The sequence below is a fragment of the Capra hircus genome, chromosome 1 (assembly GCF_001704415.2).
Source record: "Capra hircus breed San Clemente chromosome 1, ASM170441v1, whole genome shotgun sequence".
NCBI classification, from domain to species: Eukaryota; Metazoa; Chordata; class Mammalia; order Artiodactyla; family Bovidae; genus Capra; species Capra hircus.
This window is the reverse complement of record NC_030808.1, coordinates 143603954-143623326: the sequence shown is the minus strand read 5'-3', so window position 1 is coordinate 143623326 and position 19373 is coordinate 143603954. Positions and strand designations below refer to the sequence as shown.

The window sequence follows — 19373 nt, the reverse complement described above, 5'->3', positions numbered from 1 at the left end:
CAGACCCCAGGGGAGGTGGAGAGCCCTCAGGGCAGGTGTGCTGTGCCTTCCCAGACAGCGTTCCCCGCCCCGGGGTTCTCAGACCCACAGCATCCAGAGTCCCTCTAAGTCTCCAAGCCCTGGCAGGAGGTCTGGCTCCTATAAGTGGAACACCCTGCCAGTCGGTGGAACTGGAGCCCAGAGACAGCCCATCTTCGCCCCCTTCCTCCAAGCTACCACAGGACACTTCCAACTCCCCACTGAGGTTTCAGCCTCTAGGGAGCACTTTCAAACCCTCACCTGTGCAACTGCCTGGCCCAGGCTGTGCTCAGGCTCTGTGCAGGGAGGAGACACGGGGCAGGGGAGCCCCCAGGGCAGGCTTAGAGTTTCATCCCATTTCCTAATGGGGCTGTTCCTACATGACCACCTCAAGCTCTCCCCTTGCTATCTGGGATATGTGTGTACCTGTGTGTGTGTGTGTGTATGTGTGTGTGTGTGCACGTGCACCAGTACACATGTGTATGGGGGGGGCCTGTAGGCATGTGCTGGTCCACACATTCTCTGAGTTTAGGATATACTTGCAAAGCCAAGTCATGGGTAGACACGTTCGGGTCAGGAGAACCTAGTGGAGCCCGGCTTTCCCAGGTCTCAGGGTGGATGCCCACTGCTGGCACCGGCCCCAGAGCAGAGAGGCATGTCTTCAGGGGCCTTGCCCAGAGCATAAGTGACACCATGAGTCTTTTAGCTCAATTTATTTTCACAAGACAGACAAATCAGACCCTGGAATAGCTCTTGGTTCTGACAAGAGTTTTTTTCTTTATAAAGAAGGGTTCCTGGGTTTTCTCCACAGAGTGAATTTGCTTTTACAAAAAAATAGTTTTTGATATATACATGCCTACTTTGGAAACCCTTTTGTCCTAGATGGCTTTTCAGACTGGTTTTTAGGCAGAGGGGTCAGTGAGCATGCTTTAGGCACCAGCTGATCTTTCTGCCTTGCTTTCGCCTGACCATCGCTCTGCCTGAGTTCCCTTCCAAAAGCAACTTTCACAAGAGGGGGAGGCTCAGAGAGTGTCATCACAGGATGGTCTCGAGAAACAGTCCAAGCCTCAGGGTGCCTGCAGGCAGGGAACCCAAGGGCCAGGAAGTGCCCAGGGAAAACCCTCCGCGGGCCAGCAGCACAGAAACAGGAGGAGGCAGGCAGTCACTGTCTCATAGTTTGGATATTTTATCCCTCTCTTTCACAGCAGCAATTTTTAATAAACAAGCATGACACCCACAGCATTCTATCTAGAAAATACTGCCATTCAGGCAGGCTGGAGCACACCCGAGTACAAAGCGATCTTTGCAGCACACGGCAAGTGCAGCCAGTTCTCGCGGGATACAGACGTTTAGAGTCGAAGTTAGCTCCCACCCCCACCCCCCACCCCCGACAGGCTCCCATAGACCAAAAATACCCACTCTCCTCCACTACACAAAGCTGTAGCAAAATTGTAAAAACGAAGTGTACAAAAGGAAGCATTCATATAATACATTTGCACCCTGTATACAATTTATCACCCTTTGAAGCTGGCCAACGGTCAGGTACGGCAGAGGATCAATAATGGAAAAAGAACGCTGACATCTGTCCCACACGTTTCGGTCGATGGATTGTGTTGTTTTCCAAAGAGAGAGATTTTCATTTACAGTTACAGTACTTGCTGACGATCATTATGATTCAGAAGCCAGTTGAATTTCCTGGTATGTAGGCAAGTAACATTTGATTGTCACCACATACAATTCTGAGACAATAAATACAAGCAGATCAGATGCATTTCTTCATGGCATCAAGTAACTCCAGTTTAACACAATTTAGTGCATTTCAGTATCTCATTCACAGTTCAACTTCTGTCCTAAATACTTTTGCAAACAAAAAGTTAAGAAACTGAAGAGTTTATAGGAAAAGAAAACTCCAAGTAAACTTGTCATCACAAAGCTTCAAATTTTAAAGCAATTCAATTGTCTTTGAAAGGAGGGTGCGGCTGCCGCCAGCCTGACTGGAGTCAACTGCCCTGAGTTCCTGGGTTCCCCCGAGGGCTCTTATTTCCTTCCCGTACGTTTGTGGTAATGCCTCTATTGCACTGAATTAGCTAGTAGCCAGTGCTGGGGGTGAACTCAACTCATGCATGTCCACCCCTGCATCAAGCAGAATGCAGTGTGACATCACCTACCCAAAAAAGGTCCCAGCGTATTTGTGTCCTGGCCCTGACATGCAAGGATGTGGAACCCACAGGAAAGTCTGCCTGCCTGCAGCACCACTCACGGCCCAGGACAAGTCCGGGGGTGTCAGGGGTGTGGCTGGCCCCAAGGGCACTGGGGAGAGGCTTGCCTTTGCTTGGGAGATAACTTGTTAGAAAGGGGCAGGCACGTGGAGGGGGGACATGCTGTCTTGAGAGGGAAGCAGGTGGGCACGTTGGGCTGATGGTTTTAACCCCTAAGCCTGGTTACACTGCCAGGGGAAACCACAAGGCACCACTACCTGCCATGCATGCCAGGGCTGCATGCCACGGTGCATGCCAGGGCTGCGTGCAGCTGTGGTGAGAAACTCACAGCGCACAGTACACAAGGGTCGGTCAGCTCAGCTGAAAATCAGCCGGGCTCCGAAGACTCTATGTGGCTTGTCTCTAGGTGTCTCAGGCAGAGACAAAGCAACGTGCAGGGGGACTTGTTCTTCAAACCTGACACGAACGGGGGTCACACGGGTGTGGACAGCTTGGAGACAGCACCTGACCTGTACGTAACTGCGTGCACCACTCTTCTGCAGGTGGACGGCGGTGCTCAGCAACTGAGTTAGAGTGAGAAACAGCTCAGGCCATGGCGCACACAGGGGTCGGGGGTGACCGGGCGAACAAGGCGGAGACTCCAAGCTCCCCTGGCAGGCGGTCACGCCTGCGTCACCTTCACAAGCAAGTACTACTCATGTCGCTGATTCAAGTCATGACTGAGCAGTTCATACAGAGACCATCTCTTCAATCTGACTCTGCTGCTCAGCGAGGGGCTGTGGCTCAGACAGGGCTGTGCACCCAGCACACTGTCACCAAGGAGCTGATGACCAGGGTCACTTCTTTGGGGTTAAAAGTCCCTGAGCAGGTAAGCCTTTCCCCAGCATCTGCTCACCTGCTCCAGGGCTGTCACAGGACCTTGAGGGGTGCCTGTCACAAGGTCACAGTGCTGCAGGCACCCTAGAAGCCCCTGGAGCCCCCCAGAGGGACAGCTGGACACACAAGGAGGGCCCAGGACCCAGACTCTACTTGCCAGGCGGCACCAGGACACGTGTGCCGAGTTCTGAGTCCAGGCCGCCGGGGCCTGAGCTGAGAAATACACCATCCAGCGGCCTGGACTCAGAACTTGGCCTTCAGAGGGCACCCGTGGGAGGGACCCAAGGCCTGGAGCTGCTGCCTTTCCTCTCTCCAGCGGGAGTGGGGCTGGCTCTGGAAGCTGCTGCAGCAACAGAGCTACACCCCCAGAGGCTCAGCAAACCCCTCCCCTGGCAGAGCGGTCAGCCAACGCCGTGGATTCCTGGTCCCACCCGACCCAACCTGGGGCCACGTGTGTTGAATTTGGAGTACACCCTCCCTGGTTGTGACCAGGAGGACCGTCCCAACACTCAGCCTGATTTGGGACAATGAGAACATCAGTAACAAAGGAGTTAAAGGAAAATAAATAAGAAAAGCACTGTTCTGAGATTTATTAATTTAGAAAAACTAAAGGAGCCTCCCCCTCTTCCCTCTGAAGTGGATGAAAAGCAAGATCCACCCCTCCAAAAAAAAAAAAAAGCAAACATTCATGGTGTAATTTTTATTGCTCTCAAAGGGCTTGGTATTCAAATGCACAAGCTAATCTTCGTTAAATCAGAAGGAAGTCACTGAGATTTAAAACCTACACATGGTCTCAATCTCCATTCACCCAGGAGTCTTCACAGGTGGTTACTGACTCAGTATAGAATTGACATATTGTGTATCAGTTTCAAGGGGAGGGAACTTAGCTGGGAAGCAAGAACTATTAATTAAATGGTAAAAGATCTAAATTTGCACTTTCCAGGTAATGTAGCTTCACAGTAGTGCCCTTCAACTTCTTTCTTTAAGCTCTTCAGGGATGAGTGGATTAGCAAATCACACACACACACACACACACACAGGTGAGCAGCATGTTGTGTGAAGAAAAACAAGATCTAAGGGAGCCGCTCACCCAAGTGGAAGTGGCCTTACTGCGTGTCAGGCTCCACGCCTGAAGGGAAGCGGGAGGCAAGCTTTGTGGCAGAGGGTAGCTGCCTTCCACTCTGTCTCAGTGCCCAGCCTTGAGAGGACGTGTGTGCCTTCACAGTCACTGTGAGCGAGCAGTGCCATCACCAAGGTCACCGACCCAGAATTCAATAGTATCCCTGTAAAGGCAATCTGCTGTTTCCACAGGTCTCCCCAGAATTCAGACTTAGGGCCAATGCATAATTATTTTTTCCAGTTTGGTTTATAATTTTGCCCATTCTTCTTTTGTTTTTTTCCCCCCTAGAAAATTCAACCTGCCTCTATTCTGAATGCTGGTTACAGGACAGCAGAGATAACACCCATTTTTTTCTTTCCCTTGCTAAAAAAGATGAGGGGAGTGTGACTTTAAAAAAGCAAGTTGAAAGTTTAAGAAGAAAGTCGGATGCAGGCGGGTGGCGAAGCTGAAGGGGCGGCCCACGCCCACCCTGCTGGGCAACCCCAAGGCTTCCAGCCCCGCCAGGCCAAGAGGCCCGAGAGTGCACGAAACACCTCCCTTTGGCTGCAGGCTGGAGAGGATGCTGCCTGGACACTAGGGACTCCCCTGCCTCCCCCAAAAGGCCAGCATTCTCCAGGACACACGCACCTGCTTGGAAGGGAGGTGACGGAGTGGGGAAGGCTCCCCACCTCTGGTTTCCACCAGGTCAACTGTGAAAACAAAACCTCTAAAAAGCTCCGAGTGAACAGTCTCCAATCACCTTTAGAAGACAGGGTGATGTTGCACCGCCTTTTCAAAGTACCTGCCAGCCCTGCATAGCGCCCCTGGCGCACCGGCCCTGCCGGGGGTGGGGGGCCGGCCCCCTGCGGCCCTGCCCCCGGTGGGATGAAAAGGCCGCTGTCCGCCGGGAGCAAGGGGGACCGGAGCTAAGCTCCGGGCATGGGCAGAATTCGACATCTCACCACGTTTTCGCTGGCTCCACTCGCTTTAAAACGGATTCAAGGTGTCAGCAGGCAGGTTTAGGTAGGCGCTCCTGGGGGAGGGGGCGTGTCCCGTCGCAGCCCCGCCCAGTGTGCTTTTCGCCAGGCCACGTCCCCGCCGCCCGGAGGCCGGGTGCGGGCTGGTAGCGGCCTGTAGGTGCTCTGGGGGCCTGGGGACCCAGGCACACAGTTCTCAGCGGGAGCAGGGTGGAGAGTCCGCAGGGGGTGCAGGGGAAGAGGCGAGGGCCGGGGGAAATTCCCAAGAAAATTGATAAAAACCGAAAACGGGATCTAAGCGCGAGAAGAGAACGTTTCCAAAGCCTCCCTCGGGCCAGGTGAGCCCCCGTATCCCTGGGGGACGGGAGCGGCCGCCCCCCAGAGCAGGCGCCCAGCCTGGCTCTCCTGCGCAGGGGCGAGGCTGGCGTCTCCATCTGCAGGTCTGCCGACCGCTTTACTCTTGGCTCAAGTTTTATTGGTCAATATTAGTCACCAGTTAATAAGAAAAATAGTTTCTAAGTGTCTTTTTTTCCCGCTCTAGATGTGTTGTTGTTTTTAATTGAGTTAATTGGATACCACCGTCAGGTTATGTGTGTTCAATCACAGCCATTAATTATTCCTTTTTCTTAAATTCTTGGTTTCCATAGCTGGAGCCTTTTTCTATTTCAGTCACTCCTATTAGTCGGCGGACTCCAAAGGAAGCTTTAAAACAGGAAAAAGGCTAGGTTAGCTGATCGCCTTGCCATCAAGCTGGAAAAGTCGTTTTGGGTGGGTGGCGGGGGTGGGGGGGGGCTGCCTTTGACCTCAGACTTTCCTGGGGGCGAGGGGCGGGTCCTCTGCCCTTCTCCCACCCAGTCAGACTGTGGGGTTGGGTAGCGGGGAGCAGCAGTAGGTGTGGGCCCATTGAGGCCTGCAGTGCCCTACACTTAGTGCCCCTGAGTCTGCTACAGCGCAAGCGATGGCAGTGTCCTGGGGAACCTCGGCCCAGCATGCCAGCCCATGCCCCCAACTGCCCAAGTGCAAACCCAGTGGCCAGGACCCTCCCCACGCAGCTCTTGGCCCAAGATGCCAGGCAGGTGGCAGGCCGGCTGGCCAGCTTTCTGGAGAGATGGCCCTGTGCCTCAATGGTCAGAGCTGCTCTCTGAGGCTGGCAAGGCTCGGGCTGGACCCCAGCTGCCAGGTGACCGTCTCCAGGCCTGGGCATGGCCACCAGCACACCGAAGGCTCCCACCCTTGAGCCGCGCCATCATTCTCCTTCATTACCTGCCCCGACAAACCCCAGGAACGTCAGGATCAGGAGGGGGGATCCACTGGCAAAGACGCCCAAGACGAAACTGAAGAGAGGAGACAGGAGGAGCGTGGCCCAGGAGAGGAAGTTGAGGAGCGTCCACGGCCGGCGGGCGGGCTTGAACTGCTGCCCCGGAAACACACCCTTCTGGTTATATATCTCCTGCAGTGCATCCTGGAAGAGTCAACCGAACAGTGGCCGTCATGTGCTGCTGTCATAACCCAAAAGCGAGAAATGACTCTACCTGAAGTGGAGGGGCCACATGACACGGGCCACGGGATGAAGATGACGTGACCTTCATCTGTGGTTGGCTTATATGGAAAGCTTGAGAAACATAAACCCTTCGATCAGGCAAGTTTCCTAGGAAAATGATCAGCCCATGCCTGGCACACAGTAGGCACCTCCAAGCCCCAGGACTGCAGGGTCTGCCAGGCCCCACACCATCTCTGGCGACACCTCCAGAGCGAGGGTGGCAGCCACCGCTGCTGGGAGTCCATGGCCCGCCAGCTGTGTCATGCACAGAAAGCTGCTTAACCTCTCCTTCCTTCGTGTCCTGGCAGCTAATGATGGCAGGACAGGGAGCAGGTGGGGACGTGAAAGCGTCCTCGACAGGGAGATGGGGCCACGCTAAACATCGAGCGGCAGCTGCCTGATTGAGCAGCCGAGATAGACTTCTCTGCGGCTGTGACACATCACATGCCAGCAAGCACCTACACTCACGATAGTCTGGGTTTTCTGAAGAACCTAAGTGCCATACAATTCCATATAAATAAAAACATGTATGACGAGGCATGTGTCTGGGACCAAGTCTGGAAAGAACACCCACATGATCTTAATCACCTCAGGGGCTTGGGTCTCACCTCTCACCTTTTTCTTTTTTATTTTCTGCATTTAGCTTCTTCAGCTGTGTTTGGCATTTCATTAAAAACAGGGCAGGGGTCTTGACAAATACCCAGTGTCACAGCCTCTTCCAATGTGTGGTCAGACACCAGCTGCCCCTGCCAACCCAGGGGGCATGGGGCGGGCGCCATAGGCCTGAGAGCTCAGGAGCAGCTGCGACCCTTACATCTATGAGGATACCTCAGGGTGCCCACACGTGCCCCCCACCCCCACCCCAAGGGCCCTTCCCGTGGGGTTCCAGAACATTTTCAAGCCCGTTCGTTCAGCCCGCTCCCCTCTGCCCGCCTGCCCCTAAGCAGACGATGCAGATGGTGGTAGTCTCTCCCGTCCCGACCTGTCAGCCATTCCTCATACACCCAAAGGCCAGCGTGCTCTCCTTCCCCAGGAGGGTTTACGCCTGCACCCCGTGCACGGGCACCTCTATGACAGTGTCTGGGACCGCTCCTGTGCCGTGTGCTTTTCTGTGAGTAGCATCACACCACACGCCTACCGCAGTCTGCTTTTCATACACCTGCTTTCTCAAGATTCAGTTAGACTAAGAATATGCATGCAGTTCATTCATTCTAACTGTATCCCAGCAAATGAATAAACATAATGTATCTATTTTCTAATAATGCACTTTTAGATTATTTCTCACTTCCTGCTAAATAAGCAAATACTGTTGCTGGGAGATATCACTCTTTGTAAGAGGTTCCAACTTTTAAAAACTAACCCTGATCCAGAGACACACTCTCCTTTGCACCCTCATGCACACGTCTTTCTGCCCACCCACCATGGGACGGGCACACACTGTATTCCTTCTTTTAATTGGTCAGCCTTGCCCAAGGTTTTCCATTTTATTAATATGTTTAAAGAAAATCTTTCGGTGCACCGGATTCCTCTTTTGTAGCTTTGTTTTCTGCTTAAATAGTTTATGCTGTTATTATTTTTTTTGTTCTCTGTTTATTCTATTTCATGTATATTTGTGTGCATGTGTACACATATGTATGTACATACATTATTTTAATCTATCCCATCCCTGACTTGTGTTTCTTGAACCTGACAAAACCCATGTTCTTCAACTCTGGAGGTTTTATGGTTATCCCTGACAACTGCTCTTCGTCATTGTTCCCACCTTATCCTCTGAATGCTCTAATTGTTACATTCTGGACATCTTTTTAGCCTCTGGATCTTTTAACTTTCCTTTTATGTATTCACTTCCCCTGTGATATGTGCTGAGTAATTTCCTCAAAACCTTTGTTGTTGTTATTTGCTAAGTTGTATCCACCTGTTTGGGACCTCACGGACTGCAGCATACCAGGTTTCTCTGTCCTTCACTATCTCCTGGAGTTTCCTCTCATGTCCATTGAGTCGGTAGTACTATCTAACCATCTCATCCTCTGCCACCCTCTTCTCCTTTTGTCTTCAGTCTTTCCCAGCATCAGGGTCTTTTCCAATGAGTTGGCTCTTCGCATCAGGTGGCCAAAGTATTGGAGTTTCAGCTTCAGCACCAGTCCTTCCAATGAATAGTCAGGACTGATTTCCTTTAGGACTGACTAGTTTGATCTCCTTGCAGTCCAAGGCACTCTTCAAGGGGTCTTCTGCAGCACCTCAACTCGATATCAGTTCTTCAGTGCCCAGCCTTCTTTATGGTCCGACTTTCACATCCTTACATGACTACTGGAAAAACTGTAGCTTTGACTATATGGACTTTTGTCAGCCAAGTGACGTCTCTGCATTGTCTAGGTTTTTCATAGCCTTCTTTTCAAGGAGCAAGCGTCTTTTAATTTCATGGCTGCAGTCACCATCTGCAGTGATTTGGGAGCCCAAGAAAATAAAGTCTGTCACTGCTTCCACTTTCCCGCCTTCTATATGCTATGAACTGATGAGACTAAATGCCATGATGTTAATTTTTTAAATGTTGAATTTCAAGCCAGCTTTTTCACTCTCCTCTTTCACTTTCTTCAAGAGGTTCTTTAGTCCCTTTTCACTTTCTGCCATGAGGGTGGTGTTATCTGCATATCTGGGTTGTTGATATTTCTCGCAGCAGTCTTGATTCCAGCTTCTAATTCTCTCTGTAGCTGTATCAAATCTTCTATCTAATCTGTTAACTAAGATTTTACTGTCAATTACTAGATTTCTCATGCCTGTATATCTTACTTGGTTTTTCCTCAAATCTGTTCCATTTTTGATCGGTCTTACTCTTTGGTTTTCAATCCCTTCTTCTTTTAAAAAAATATTTGTTAATTTTTATTTTTGGCTGTGCTGGGTCTTTGTTGTTGCACGCGGCCTTTCTCTGGTTGAGGTGAGTTGGGGGCGACTCTGGCTGCGGTGTGCGGGCTTCTCATTGCAGTGGCTTCTCTTGTTGCAGAGCATGGGCTCTAGGGTGCACAGGCTTCAGTCGTTGTGGCACACGAGCTCAGTAGCGGCACATGGGCTTAGTGGCCCCAAGGCACATGGAATCTTCTTGGACCACGACTGAACTCATGACCCCTGCATTGGCAGGCGGATTCTTCCCCACTGGACCGCCAGGGAAGTCCTCAGTCCCTTCCTTTTTGCTTAGTCATTTCAAGCAAGCTGACCTGAGTCTCTGCCTGGTGGTAGTTCCAAAGCTGAAGTTTCGGGAGGGTTTAATTTTCTGTCTGCTTGTCGTGCTTGCGCGTGGCGGGTCCCGGTTACGAGCGTGTCTCCAGCAGAAGTCTCAGCAGCTGAGCCTGGAGTCGTGCTCGTCTAGCTTTATGTGTACTTCTCTCAGGAACTCTGGAGAGATTCACCTGGAGCCACTTTTTTATGCTGATATTTTGATTTTGTTCTTGAACTATGTTGTTAGTATGACGTCAATCCCCCGCCTGTTTAAGGACAGTGCTGTGATTATGAATCACCAGGGAGATGTTTCAAGACTCACAGGGGAAAGGTAAGCTTCAAAGTCACTCCCTGTGCTGGCAGGTTCATTTTCCAGTTTAGCCTCCATGAGGATGAAAGTCCAACAGGGTCCCAGCTTCATTAGGGTCTTCAGTTCTAACTTCCAGCCCCGAGTGAGGTCAAATCCATGTCTTTTGTTTCTGTAAGACCACAGGGTGGGCAGACCAACAGACTCCGCGAGCTTCCACTCACAGCCTTCCCAGCTGACTCCCAGTCCCACGTCCTCTTTTGCTCCTGAGAGAGGTCCCTTACTCTTTTTTAGCACTTGTCAGTGCATTTAAAAGGATGTGCATTTTATTTTTTAGTTTTAAAAGTTTGCTTAAATTCCTCTGAAGGTTTATGTTTCATACATTACTTGGTTGCCGCTGCACATGGGCTCAGTCATGTCTGACTCTCTACGACACCAGGAACCCACCAGGCTCCTCTGTCCATGGGATTCTCCAGGCAAGAAGACATGAGTGGGCTGCATTTCCTACTCCAGGGGATCTTCCCGACCCAGGGGTGGAACCTGTGTCTCTTGCATTGGCAGGTGGACTCTCTGCCCTTGCACCACCTGGGAAGCTCCTGTTACTTGGTTAAAACCCTTATAAAAGGGTATGTGTTTTATACTAGAAGGGCTTTCTGATTATCTGAGCCTCTCTGTTGCTGAAGATGAGAACCTAGTGCCCTGTATGTTTGTGTGTATAAAACAAACCGAAGAGTCAGGGGTGAGACATGTCAGGGGAATGGAGGAGGGGCTGGGTGGGGTCACCAAGAAGGCTGTCCTATCATCTATAGTGTGTCTTTTACATATTAAATCATATGTATACACACACACACATATAATGTGTGTTGCATACCTATAATTTCTGTTACACACACAAAATGAAACAAATGTGGTATTATTGGCAATGGTTATACAAGCACTGTGATATCCAGTATACTTTTCTCTAGTTCGTTAATTTCTTGAAAGTTAGGAAAAATGAAAGGCGCAGAAAAGGATTGGAAAGAAGAATTTGAGAGTGGCACAGCATGCCTGTCTCTAGAGGCAGTCGGCGCACTACCTGCCTGCCCTGTTAGCTGCCCCTTGGGAACCTCTGTGAGACCCCAGGGGTAGGGGTGGAGGTGGGGGGAGCTGGGCGCCTTTACCTTCTCCTGGTACAGTTTATGAAGCCACTGAGCTGCTTCCTTCTCATCCAGTGGAATCTCTTCCAGAGGAAATCTCCTGTTTCATTAAGAAGATTGAAAGCAAAGTGAATTACCAGATGATATCAAACTGAAACAGGGAAAAGTAACTTCTTGTGCATCAGGAACTTCTGTGAGACCCCTTTACCTTCTCCTGGTACAGTTTATGAAGTCCTGCCTTTTCTATTCAAAGTCCTGCCTTTTCTATTCAAATCTGACTCTCAATTTCTAAGAACACACAAACATCAAAGTAACTTTCCCTCGAGCAGTGTCCCGTGCCTCGGAGGACTGTGGGGGATCATGAAGGGCCCCGGCAGGCGCTTCAAATGTCCAGGAGCGCTGAAGCATTGCACGGGGACACTTCAGGAGTGTCCCCATGGACAGGAGCAGTTAGCTCCACTGGGCAGGCTGACTGTTCATTAGCCTCAGCAGGAGGTTTGGTCTTGCAGTTCATCTTTGGATGTGATCATCGCTGAGAGTGTCTTTCATGAGGCAAAGAAAACTTCATCTTTCACAAATGAAATCTACTTGCCTGAAAAGCTAAAGAGAGTTTGAAAATTTAATCTCACCTAACAAACTGCTGACTTCAACTGGGACAGTGGCTTATGTGTAAACCGTATCACCAGCTGAATTACCAGCCCCAGAATGGGAGGTGTGTCTACCTGTTAACACCAGGATCTCTTTCCAGGGCACTGCAATACCTCAGGATCGCCAGCAGGGGCCGCTGAGCGCACTTTACCAGCGGACCGCTGCTGGGCCTGACTGCCTATGTCGGAGGGCCCAGGGTGAGAGAAGAGACAGGAGAAATTTCAGCCAGAGGCAAATCTCCTATGTTGAAGGAATATCAACCTTTTTTTTTTTTTTTCCTCTAAAAGTTGAGAACTTTGTTTTTGGTGGGTTGTACTTATCCATATTACCATATTCAAAATGAAAACAGGATTTTTACAAGCACACGCAATCAGACGTCTGAGCACACATCACACAGCCTCCAGGAGACTCCGCTGTGCACTCAGAGGACAGAAGAAGACTGCTAACCCCCTAGTAAACAAAACGGTTTAGCTCTGTGGACCCGGAAGGTGTGGGGCACTGCAGGAGTCCCCAGACCACACGGAGAAAGGTACCACTTGAAGGACTCATCACAGGCACCACCTCGGGACGGAAAGGAAGTCAGGAGAGGTTTGTCTGCAGAGGTGACTGCCCACAGCATCAAACTCAACTGACTGTTCTCCCCTAATTGCACATACGGATACCACATACGGATTCCACATACGGATTCTGTTGTGTGTCTGCTGTATGAAGCATGAAATGTGTAAGAATTTTAAATGATGAGACAAATATGAATACTATCTCCTAGAGTCGACTCAAGCCACTTTGAGGATGGTGGCCCCAAGAGCCAGCATGGACACAGGAGAGCCTCAAGGCACCATCCCCATGGCCCTGGCCCTGCCTAATCACAGGCCCCTGGGGCATCTTCTTCAGTAGGGGGATGGGAAAATGAAGCAAAACTCCACTGGGTCATGTGAACCTTGACTTATTTGATTACAGATATGTTCTGGACTCATTGGAATATTGCTTTTGCCCAAAACACCCAAACGGTACATAATACAAAGCAGTAAGTTGAAACTTTCCAAAATTCTAAGAATATATATATTAAGATACTGAATACAGCCCCTCATTTTCTGCAACAAAGGAGAAAAAGAGCAGATTACAGCACCAGTCCTCTCCCACTGGAGCTGAATGTCCACGCCGAGGGCAGTGCAGCTTGGGGGCAGGCGAGAGCACCAGCCTGGAGCTGGACCAGGTAGGTCCCCCCTCCACCAGCTGCTTTTCCACCCACCGGCTCTGACCATGGGCATCTGGGATGCCCAGAGCCCCTTACTACCCAGGGGCTAGACCAAGATTTGCCTCAAGGGCTCCCTGAGGAGGACGGGGACCTACAGGGCCCCGGAAAAATCAACCCCTGGCGGCCACTACTGTGTCTCCACCACCCCCTCCCCCGCCCCGCCAGACTTTGTGGGTATCTGTCTTCTCTTCCTGAGGCAGAGAAACATGGAGGTCAGAGTGTGGCTGTGAGACAGGAAGACCTTGCACACAACTCTAGTCCCCGGCCTTGATCTTTTGTTACAGACATGGATCCCACCATCCCAAGCAGCCCTGTGTTGCCCAGCTTGAGGTGCCTCCGTATTGGCTGCCTCTAAGCCAAGGGGGTTCAGGCTGGCTAGGACAGAGCCTGCCGACTCAGCGAGGACATGGCCCTGACCCCACCATCACTCCCAGGTGGTCTAGATGGCTGTACACCATGAAAAGGGGACCACATGGGCATGCCGCTGAGGATGGGCCAGCTCATCCTTCTGCCTATGAAAAGTCTACTCACTGCCCAAGGTTTAGCTCTCTAAAGCCTCTTCCCAAAAGCCTCTGCTCCCTCCAAGGGGAGGGATCACACCTCCCTTGGAGCTTCTGGAACCTTCTGCCTGTACCTCACGCAGCCTCCTTTGCTCTGTACGGGCCCCACCATGCGCGGGTCCTAGAGGGTGGAATGCCCCAGCACCTCCACGTGGGAGCATCCGGGAGAGGGGAGGAGCCGCGCAGAAGGTGCACGCTGGCTCGGTCCCGGCCCCGCCCCCGCCAGCCCCGGCCCCGCCCCCGCCAGCCCCGGCCCGTGGCAGTAGCTGACCTGACACACATGTCCGCCTCGTACTTCTTCCCATAGAGGATCCCCAGCAGAGACGGGTTCTTGTTTCCTCGGAAATTCAGCGTGACGTCGTACACAGCTGTGACTGCAGGGAGGGCGCAGAGGGTGACAGGTGACATCCGGCAGCTTGGCCCACCGTGGCTCTCCACCTGGATGCCCGTTGTGAGGGTTCCCATCTCTCATTGGGGCGTTTAGTTGAGTCACTTGTGTTTAAAGTTACTGTCTGGCTGTTTCCTATCCATCCTGTGCTTTGTCCCTTTCTTTGATTTTGCCATCCTTTTGGATTAATTGGATATATATTTTTTCCTTTATAAGGTTTTCAGGTATATACTTTTTTAAAATTATCACTGTAGTTGTTTTCCAATAACTAGTATTTTATCACCTCAAAAAATGACACGAGAATCTTACAACATGTAAATCCACGAACTCAGATCTCCTTTTAATGCCACTGGCATTCTGTATTTTACACAGAACTCACTGATTTGGTTTCTGGCAAATCACTGATTTCATTTCTCACTTTGCTGGGAGTCTGGACTGGTGGTGGTCAGGGCAGGCAGCTCTTACCTGTCCCGCGGAGGCACTGGACCGCGGTGGTGAAGCCTTTGGTCCGAGGCAGCAGGTGGTACTTGAGGACGGGCAGCCCCTTGGAAGCGGCCACCTCCATGCTGACGCGGTGCTTCTTCTCCGTGAAGCGTGTGCCCTCACAGTACAGGAGGAACTAGGACATGGTGGGGGACAGAGGCCAGTTAGAGATGCTGCGGCCACACCTGTACACAGATGGTGGCAGCACTGCGCCTACTCCCAGGGAGTGAAAAGACACTTCCTGGAGAAGTGAGACTCGCTGTCCCTGGGTGCCAGCCTTCGGGTGGCTTGTGGAAAACAAAATCTTCCATCCCTCTGCCTCAATGTGAGTTACAGACACCAAATACATAAACAGCCGGTTCACAAATAATTGCCGTCAGAGACCAGAAAGAAGAATCAGAAAGAACTGATTTCAAACCGATTGATACCGATCATTTCAGATGGCTGTTCGTCAAACTCCAACCAAGGGGTCAGAAAGGACCCACCAGGCCCTGCTCTGCGCTTGAAGGGTGCCTGCTTTAAGTGCAGTGCAAACCTTCTAGGAATTGAAGTCCACGTTGACCCACAGGACTGTGGGTCACAGGGCTTGTCCTGACATCTGACTCCACAGAACAGCCTGGGTGCCTGGGCAGACTCTCCACTAACATTCCAGGGGTGCTCCCAACTCAGCCCAGCAGGATCTCCTCAGTGTGAGCCCAGATGTGCGGGGCCCACCTGGGGCAGGTGGAAGCAGGTGGTCTAAGAGGGGTTCCCAAGCCCGCAGGTGTATGGGGCGGGGCCGTGGCCCTGGAGCTCAGAGGCTCTTGTTGGCTTTACAACTAATAACCTGGGCTGCATTCCTGATGCCCAAGGTAACACAGCTTGTGTGGCCTTGCCCCACTGTCTCACTCACCCACATGTATTCGGGGTAGTTGGCCAAGGACTTCAGGCCTTTGATGACGGTGTCCCGGTCTTCCTCCCACTTCCGTTTGCAGAACACAATCTCCAGAAAGTACCACGTCCAGCCAATGAGGGGCACGTAGAGCAGTTCCCTTTTCGCCAGGACTTTGGAACTCTGGAGGGAGGGGGAGCAGCTGGTGCATCATGGCCACGAAGTCCCCACGGGCAGCACCCTGCAGGCAGCCCTCAGCACTGGCTGTCATCGGGAGACCCTGACACTGAGCATGATGCCACTGGGATGGGCAGGGCCCCAGCGTGCAGGTGCCGCTAGATGAGAATCCATGGGCAGATCTGCCCGATGCTGGCAGGCGGGTGCGTGGGCAGGAGGGGGGCCTAGAGGCTGCCCGATGCTGGCAGGCGGGTGCGTGGGCAGGAGGGGAGCCTAGAGGGTGCCCGATGCTGGCAGGCGGGTGCGTGGGCAGGAGGGGAGCCTAGAGGGTATACTGGGTCTTCAGGGCTGCTCTGGCTGCCAGGCTGGGGGCTTGTTGAGGATGATGTCAGGGCCACCACCCACTGGGCTTCCCTGCAGGGGACCCCTCAGCCTTTCTCATTTGAGGCAGCTGAGCCAACGAGGAAGGACTGCAAAGGAAATCTCAGGAGGGAGCCCTGGGGCAGCCTGCAGTCCCAGAACCCATGTGGTCAGCCATGCTCACACGCCTAGCTCAGAGGGACCAGGGGCTAAACACAGAGCAAATGAAAACTCAGAGCCCTGGAGACTTCAGACCCCCCAGGGAGCCATGCCAGCCCCTCCTTGGGACCCCATGTCGCTCACCCCACACCCTCCTGGGACCCCTATGTTGCTCACCCCCAGCACACCGAAGCGCTCGCACATGGTCCACCCACAGAGGAAGTCGATTTCAAAGTTGTGGTTGAGGATGATGACTGCGTGCTCCTTTCCAAAGCTGTCCACCGTGGCCTGGTCGGTGAACAGGGTGCACTCCGTGCACGACCACCACTCCAGGAGCATGACCAGCTCTGTGGACACATGCGGGACGTTGGCCAGGTGCAGACTGCCACGCTCCGGCCAGCCCTCCCTCCCTGCTCCCCGACATGGGCGGGGCTTGCACAGTATCACCCAGATTGGGATTTTCTGCTGGAAATGAGTTTTGATGGTTTGTGTGTAATAAATTAAGTTTTCTAAACCTATAATTATCTCTCTAAGCAAAAGTCAGGGGAGAAGTCAAATGGAAGCAGAAAAAATGGGGGATTTCCCTGGCGGTCTAGTGGTTAGAAATCCATCTTGCAATGCAGAGGACATGCCCCTGGCGCACAGCAACTAGAGGAAGCCCGTGTGCCACAGCAAGGACCCAGAGCAGCCCCCCAAAAAAAAAAAAAAACAGAAGAAATGGAAGAGGAAACCCATTTTAGGTGGATTTTTTTTTGTAATCAACATATCTAAAGGACTTAATTTGAAATATATATTTTTAAAAATCAGATCTTCACTTTTCTTAAAAATCAAATAACCCATTGGATGAGATGGTGAACAAGACATTCACTTATTAAGAGAATACAGCACCATAATTATATTATTATTATTTCATTACAAGGTATTGAATACCAACTGTATACCAGGCACTCTGCCTAAAAATGACATCAGATTGTAGCAGACAACTTGAGTTATTGTTATTATTATTCCCAAAGCTCAGAGAAAAAGTGGTGGAGTTCCAATCTCAGCCCCCCAAAACTAAGTCCGGGGCTCTGTGGAAAGTTTCAGAGGAAGCTCCAAAATACAGAAGTAAGTGAATAAAACCAGAGTCCCCCTCTGGGGGGTCTTTGGTTGAGATGTATTAAGCACTGTTACTCTTATCCACGCTACTCTTTACATAGGGTTGAGGTGGACACCTGTATCATCATGTGCGACTATGGCCTTCACACGTGCTCTGGACCCATGGGGCAGCACACATTCTGTGCCCAGATGAGGCGGCTGGGGAGGCAGTGGGCACCCAGCCAGGCAATGTCACACCCACCAAGGCCAGGCATCCTAAGAAGGGTGGCCTCAGACCGTGAAGTGTAGCTCCCAGGCTCAGGACTGATTTCAGAGGGCCTGTCCTTTCCATGCTGGATACCAACCCATCGGTTTTCAGAGAGGACCAGCCCTGGGAAGGCTGAAGAGGCAGGACTGCCCAGCACTTTGACAGTGGGCTCCCGGCCTGCTTCCCCTGTTGGCAGGAGACAACTGTGGCTTCCTCAGAGGCTGCCGGGGGGCAGGATGGGACTTGACATGGGGGCTGGCTTCTCCTTCCCAATGAAGGTCCCCACCAGCCCAGGCAGAAGTGGGGAGACACACAGCTCTTCCCATGTACTGGGGTCTTAAATTCCTCTTTTACATGAGGTGGGACTGGATGGAAGGCCAGTTCTGAGACGACACCTGCACACTCTCAAACCATGGAGAGGAAGGGCCATGAAGGGATCAGCTCCAGGACACACTCACCATAAGCTCCATCAAGGGACCAGGGCCCTGAGGAGATGGAGGCCCACCAACAGGGGCAAACTATGCCCCTGGGATAGCCCGGCCACTTCCATCCAACATTCAAGTTGTGAATAAAGGAATAGAAAGACAAGAGGTCCTCAACAGACATTGTTCAAGGGTGATTTATAGATGGCCAACATGAGAAGGCGCTTGGGATCTCTGGTCACCAGGAAAGTGCAGGCCAAAGCCACAGGCAGACACTGCGTCACACTCACAGGATGGCTGTCATCCAATAGATGGACAACACATAGCATGTGCCAGCGAGGATCAGAGGCCCTGGGACGCCCAATGCTGCAGGTGGGGATGTCAGCTAAACAGGGCAGCTGCGTCTATGCTCCAAACAGAGCAACCAGATAACCCAGCAATTCCACCACCAGGGAGATGCCCAGTAGAAATGAGAGCAGATGTCAGTGTAGAAACTTGAACATGGATGTTCGTGGCAGTGTTATTCACAAAGCCAGAGGGTGGAAACAGCCCAGAAGGGCGACAAGTGATGAAGAAACGGGCAGCGCACGTCCATACAGGGCAGCACCGTTCAGCCGAAGTGGGAACATGGGCCTGACACACAGCAGGACACAGATGAACCCAGGAAGCACGGAGCCCTGAGTGAGGGGAGTCAGACAACGCCCACGCAGTGCATGATTCCATCACGTGAACCACACAAAACAGGCAAAGCCATGCGGACAGGAAGTAGACCAGTGACTGTGGGGCTTGGTAGGGGAGAGATGGCGGGGGGTGGGGGGAACATGGGGAAAGCTTCTCCACACTCTAAGTGGGTGAATTTCACTTCCTTTTTGCTATTTAAGAAAAAAGAGGCCCAAGGCTAGGCTGACCTGTCCCTCTGAAAGCACAGGTGGCTGCCGGGGACTTGCCAACGCCCCCACTCACACCCCCTCCCCAGGTGGCGGGGGCCCAGGGCTGGGACAGACCCACAAGCAGCCTGGTGACGGCCTGCTCCTGCGCCTCCTTGGCTTCCTTCTGGGAAGCCTCCATGTGTCAGCTGGTCAAGGAAGAGCCGGTGGCTGAGGCTGCTGCCTCTAGAGCAGTTTGCTTGGGAACGAGGAGACGTCCTTCCTTATCACAGTAAGGACTATCAACCTGAGGCCTTCCTCTGCGCAGATATCCAAGTGCACAGTGCGGTCCTGTTAACTGTGGGCTCCAGGCCCTAAGCGGGCTCTAGAACTCACTCCTCTTGGGTAACAGACACTTCCCACCCATCTGACCGCAGCTCACCACTGCCCCTCCCCC

General features: G+C 52.1%; 1 protein-coding gene across 3 annotated transcripts in view; it reads right to left on the bottom strand.

The window, feature by feature from the left end:
* AGPAT3 (1-acylglycerol-3-phosphate O-acyltransferase 3) overlaps window positions 717-19373 on the bottom strand; it is a 92181-nt gene continuing 73524 nt past the window's right edge. For all 3 annotated transcript variants that reach the window (XM_018051819.1, XM_018051810.1, XM_005675655.3), the window contains 7 exons: window positions 16461-16630; window positions 15609-15770; window positions 14699-14852; window positions 14117-14219; window positions 11407-11482; window positions 6453-6651; window positions 717-5891 (listed from right to left, as the gene is read on the bottom strand). In XM_018051819.1, the coding sequence (XP_017907308.1) occupies window positions 5803-5891; window positions 6453-6651; window positions 11407-11482; window positions 14117-14219; window positions 14699-14852; window positions 15609-15770; window positions 16461-16630 (953 nt within the window). In that variant the 3' untranslated portion in view covers window positions 717-5802. The remainder of the gene's footprint in view (window positions 5892-6452; window positions 6652-11406; window positions 11483-14116; window positions 14220-14698; window positions 14853-15608; window positions 15771-16460; window positions 16631-19373) is intronic.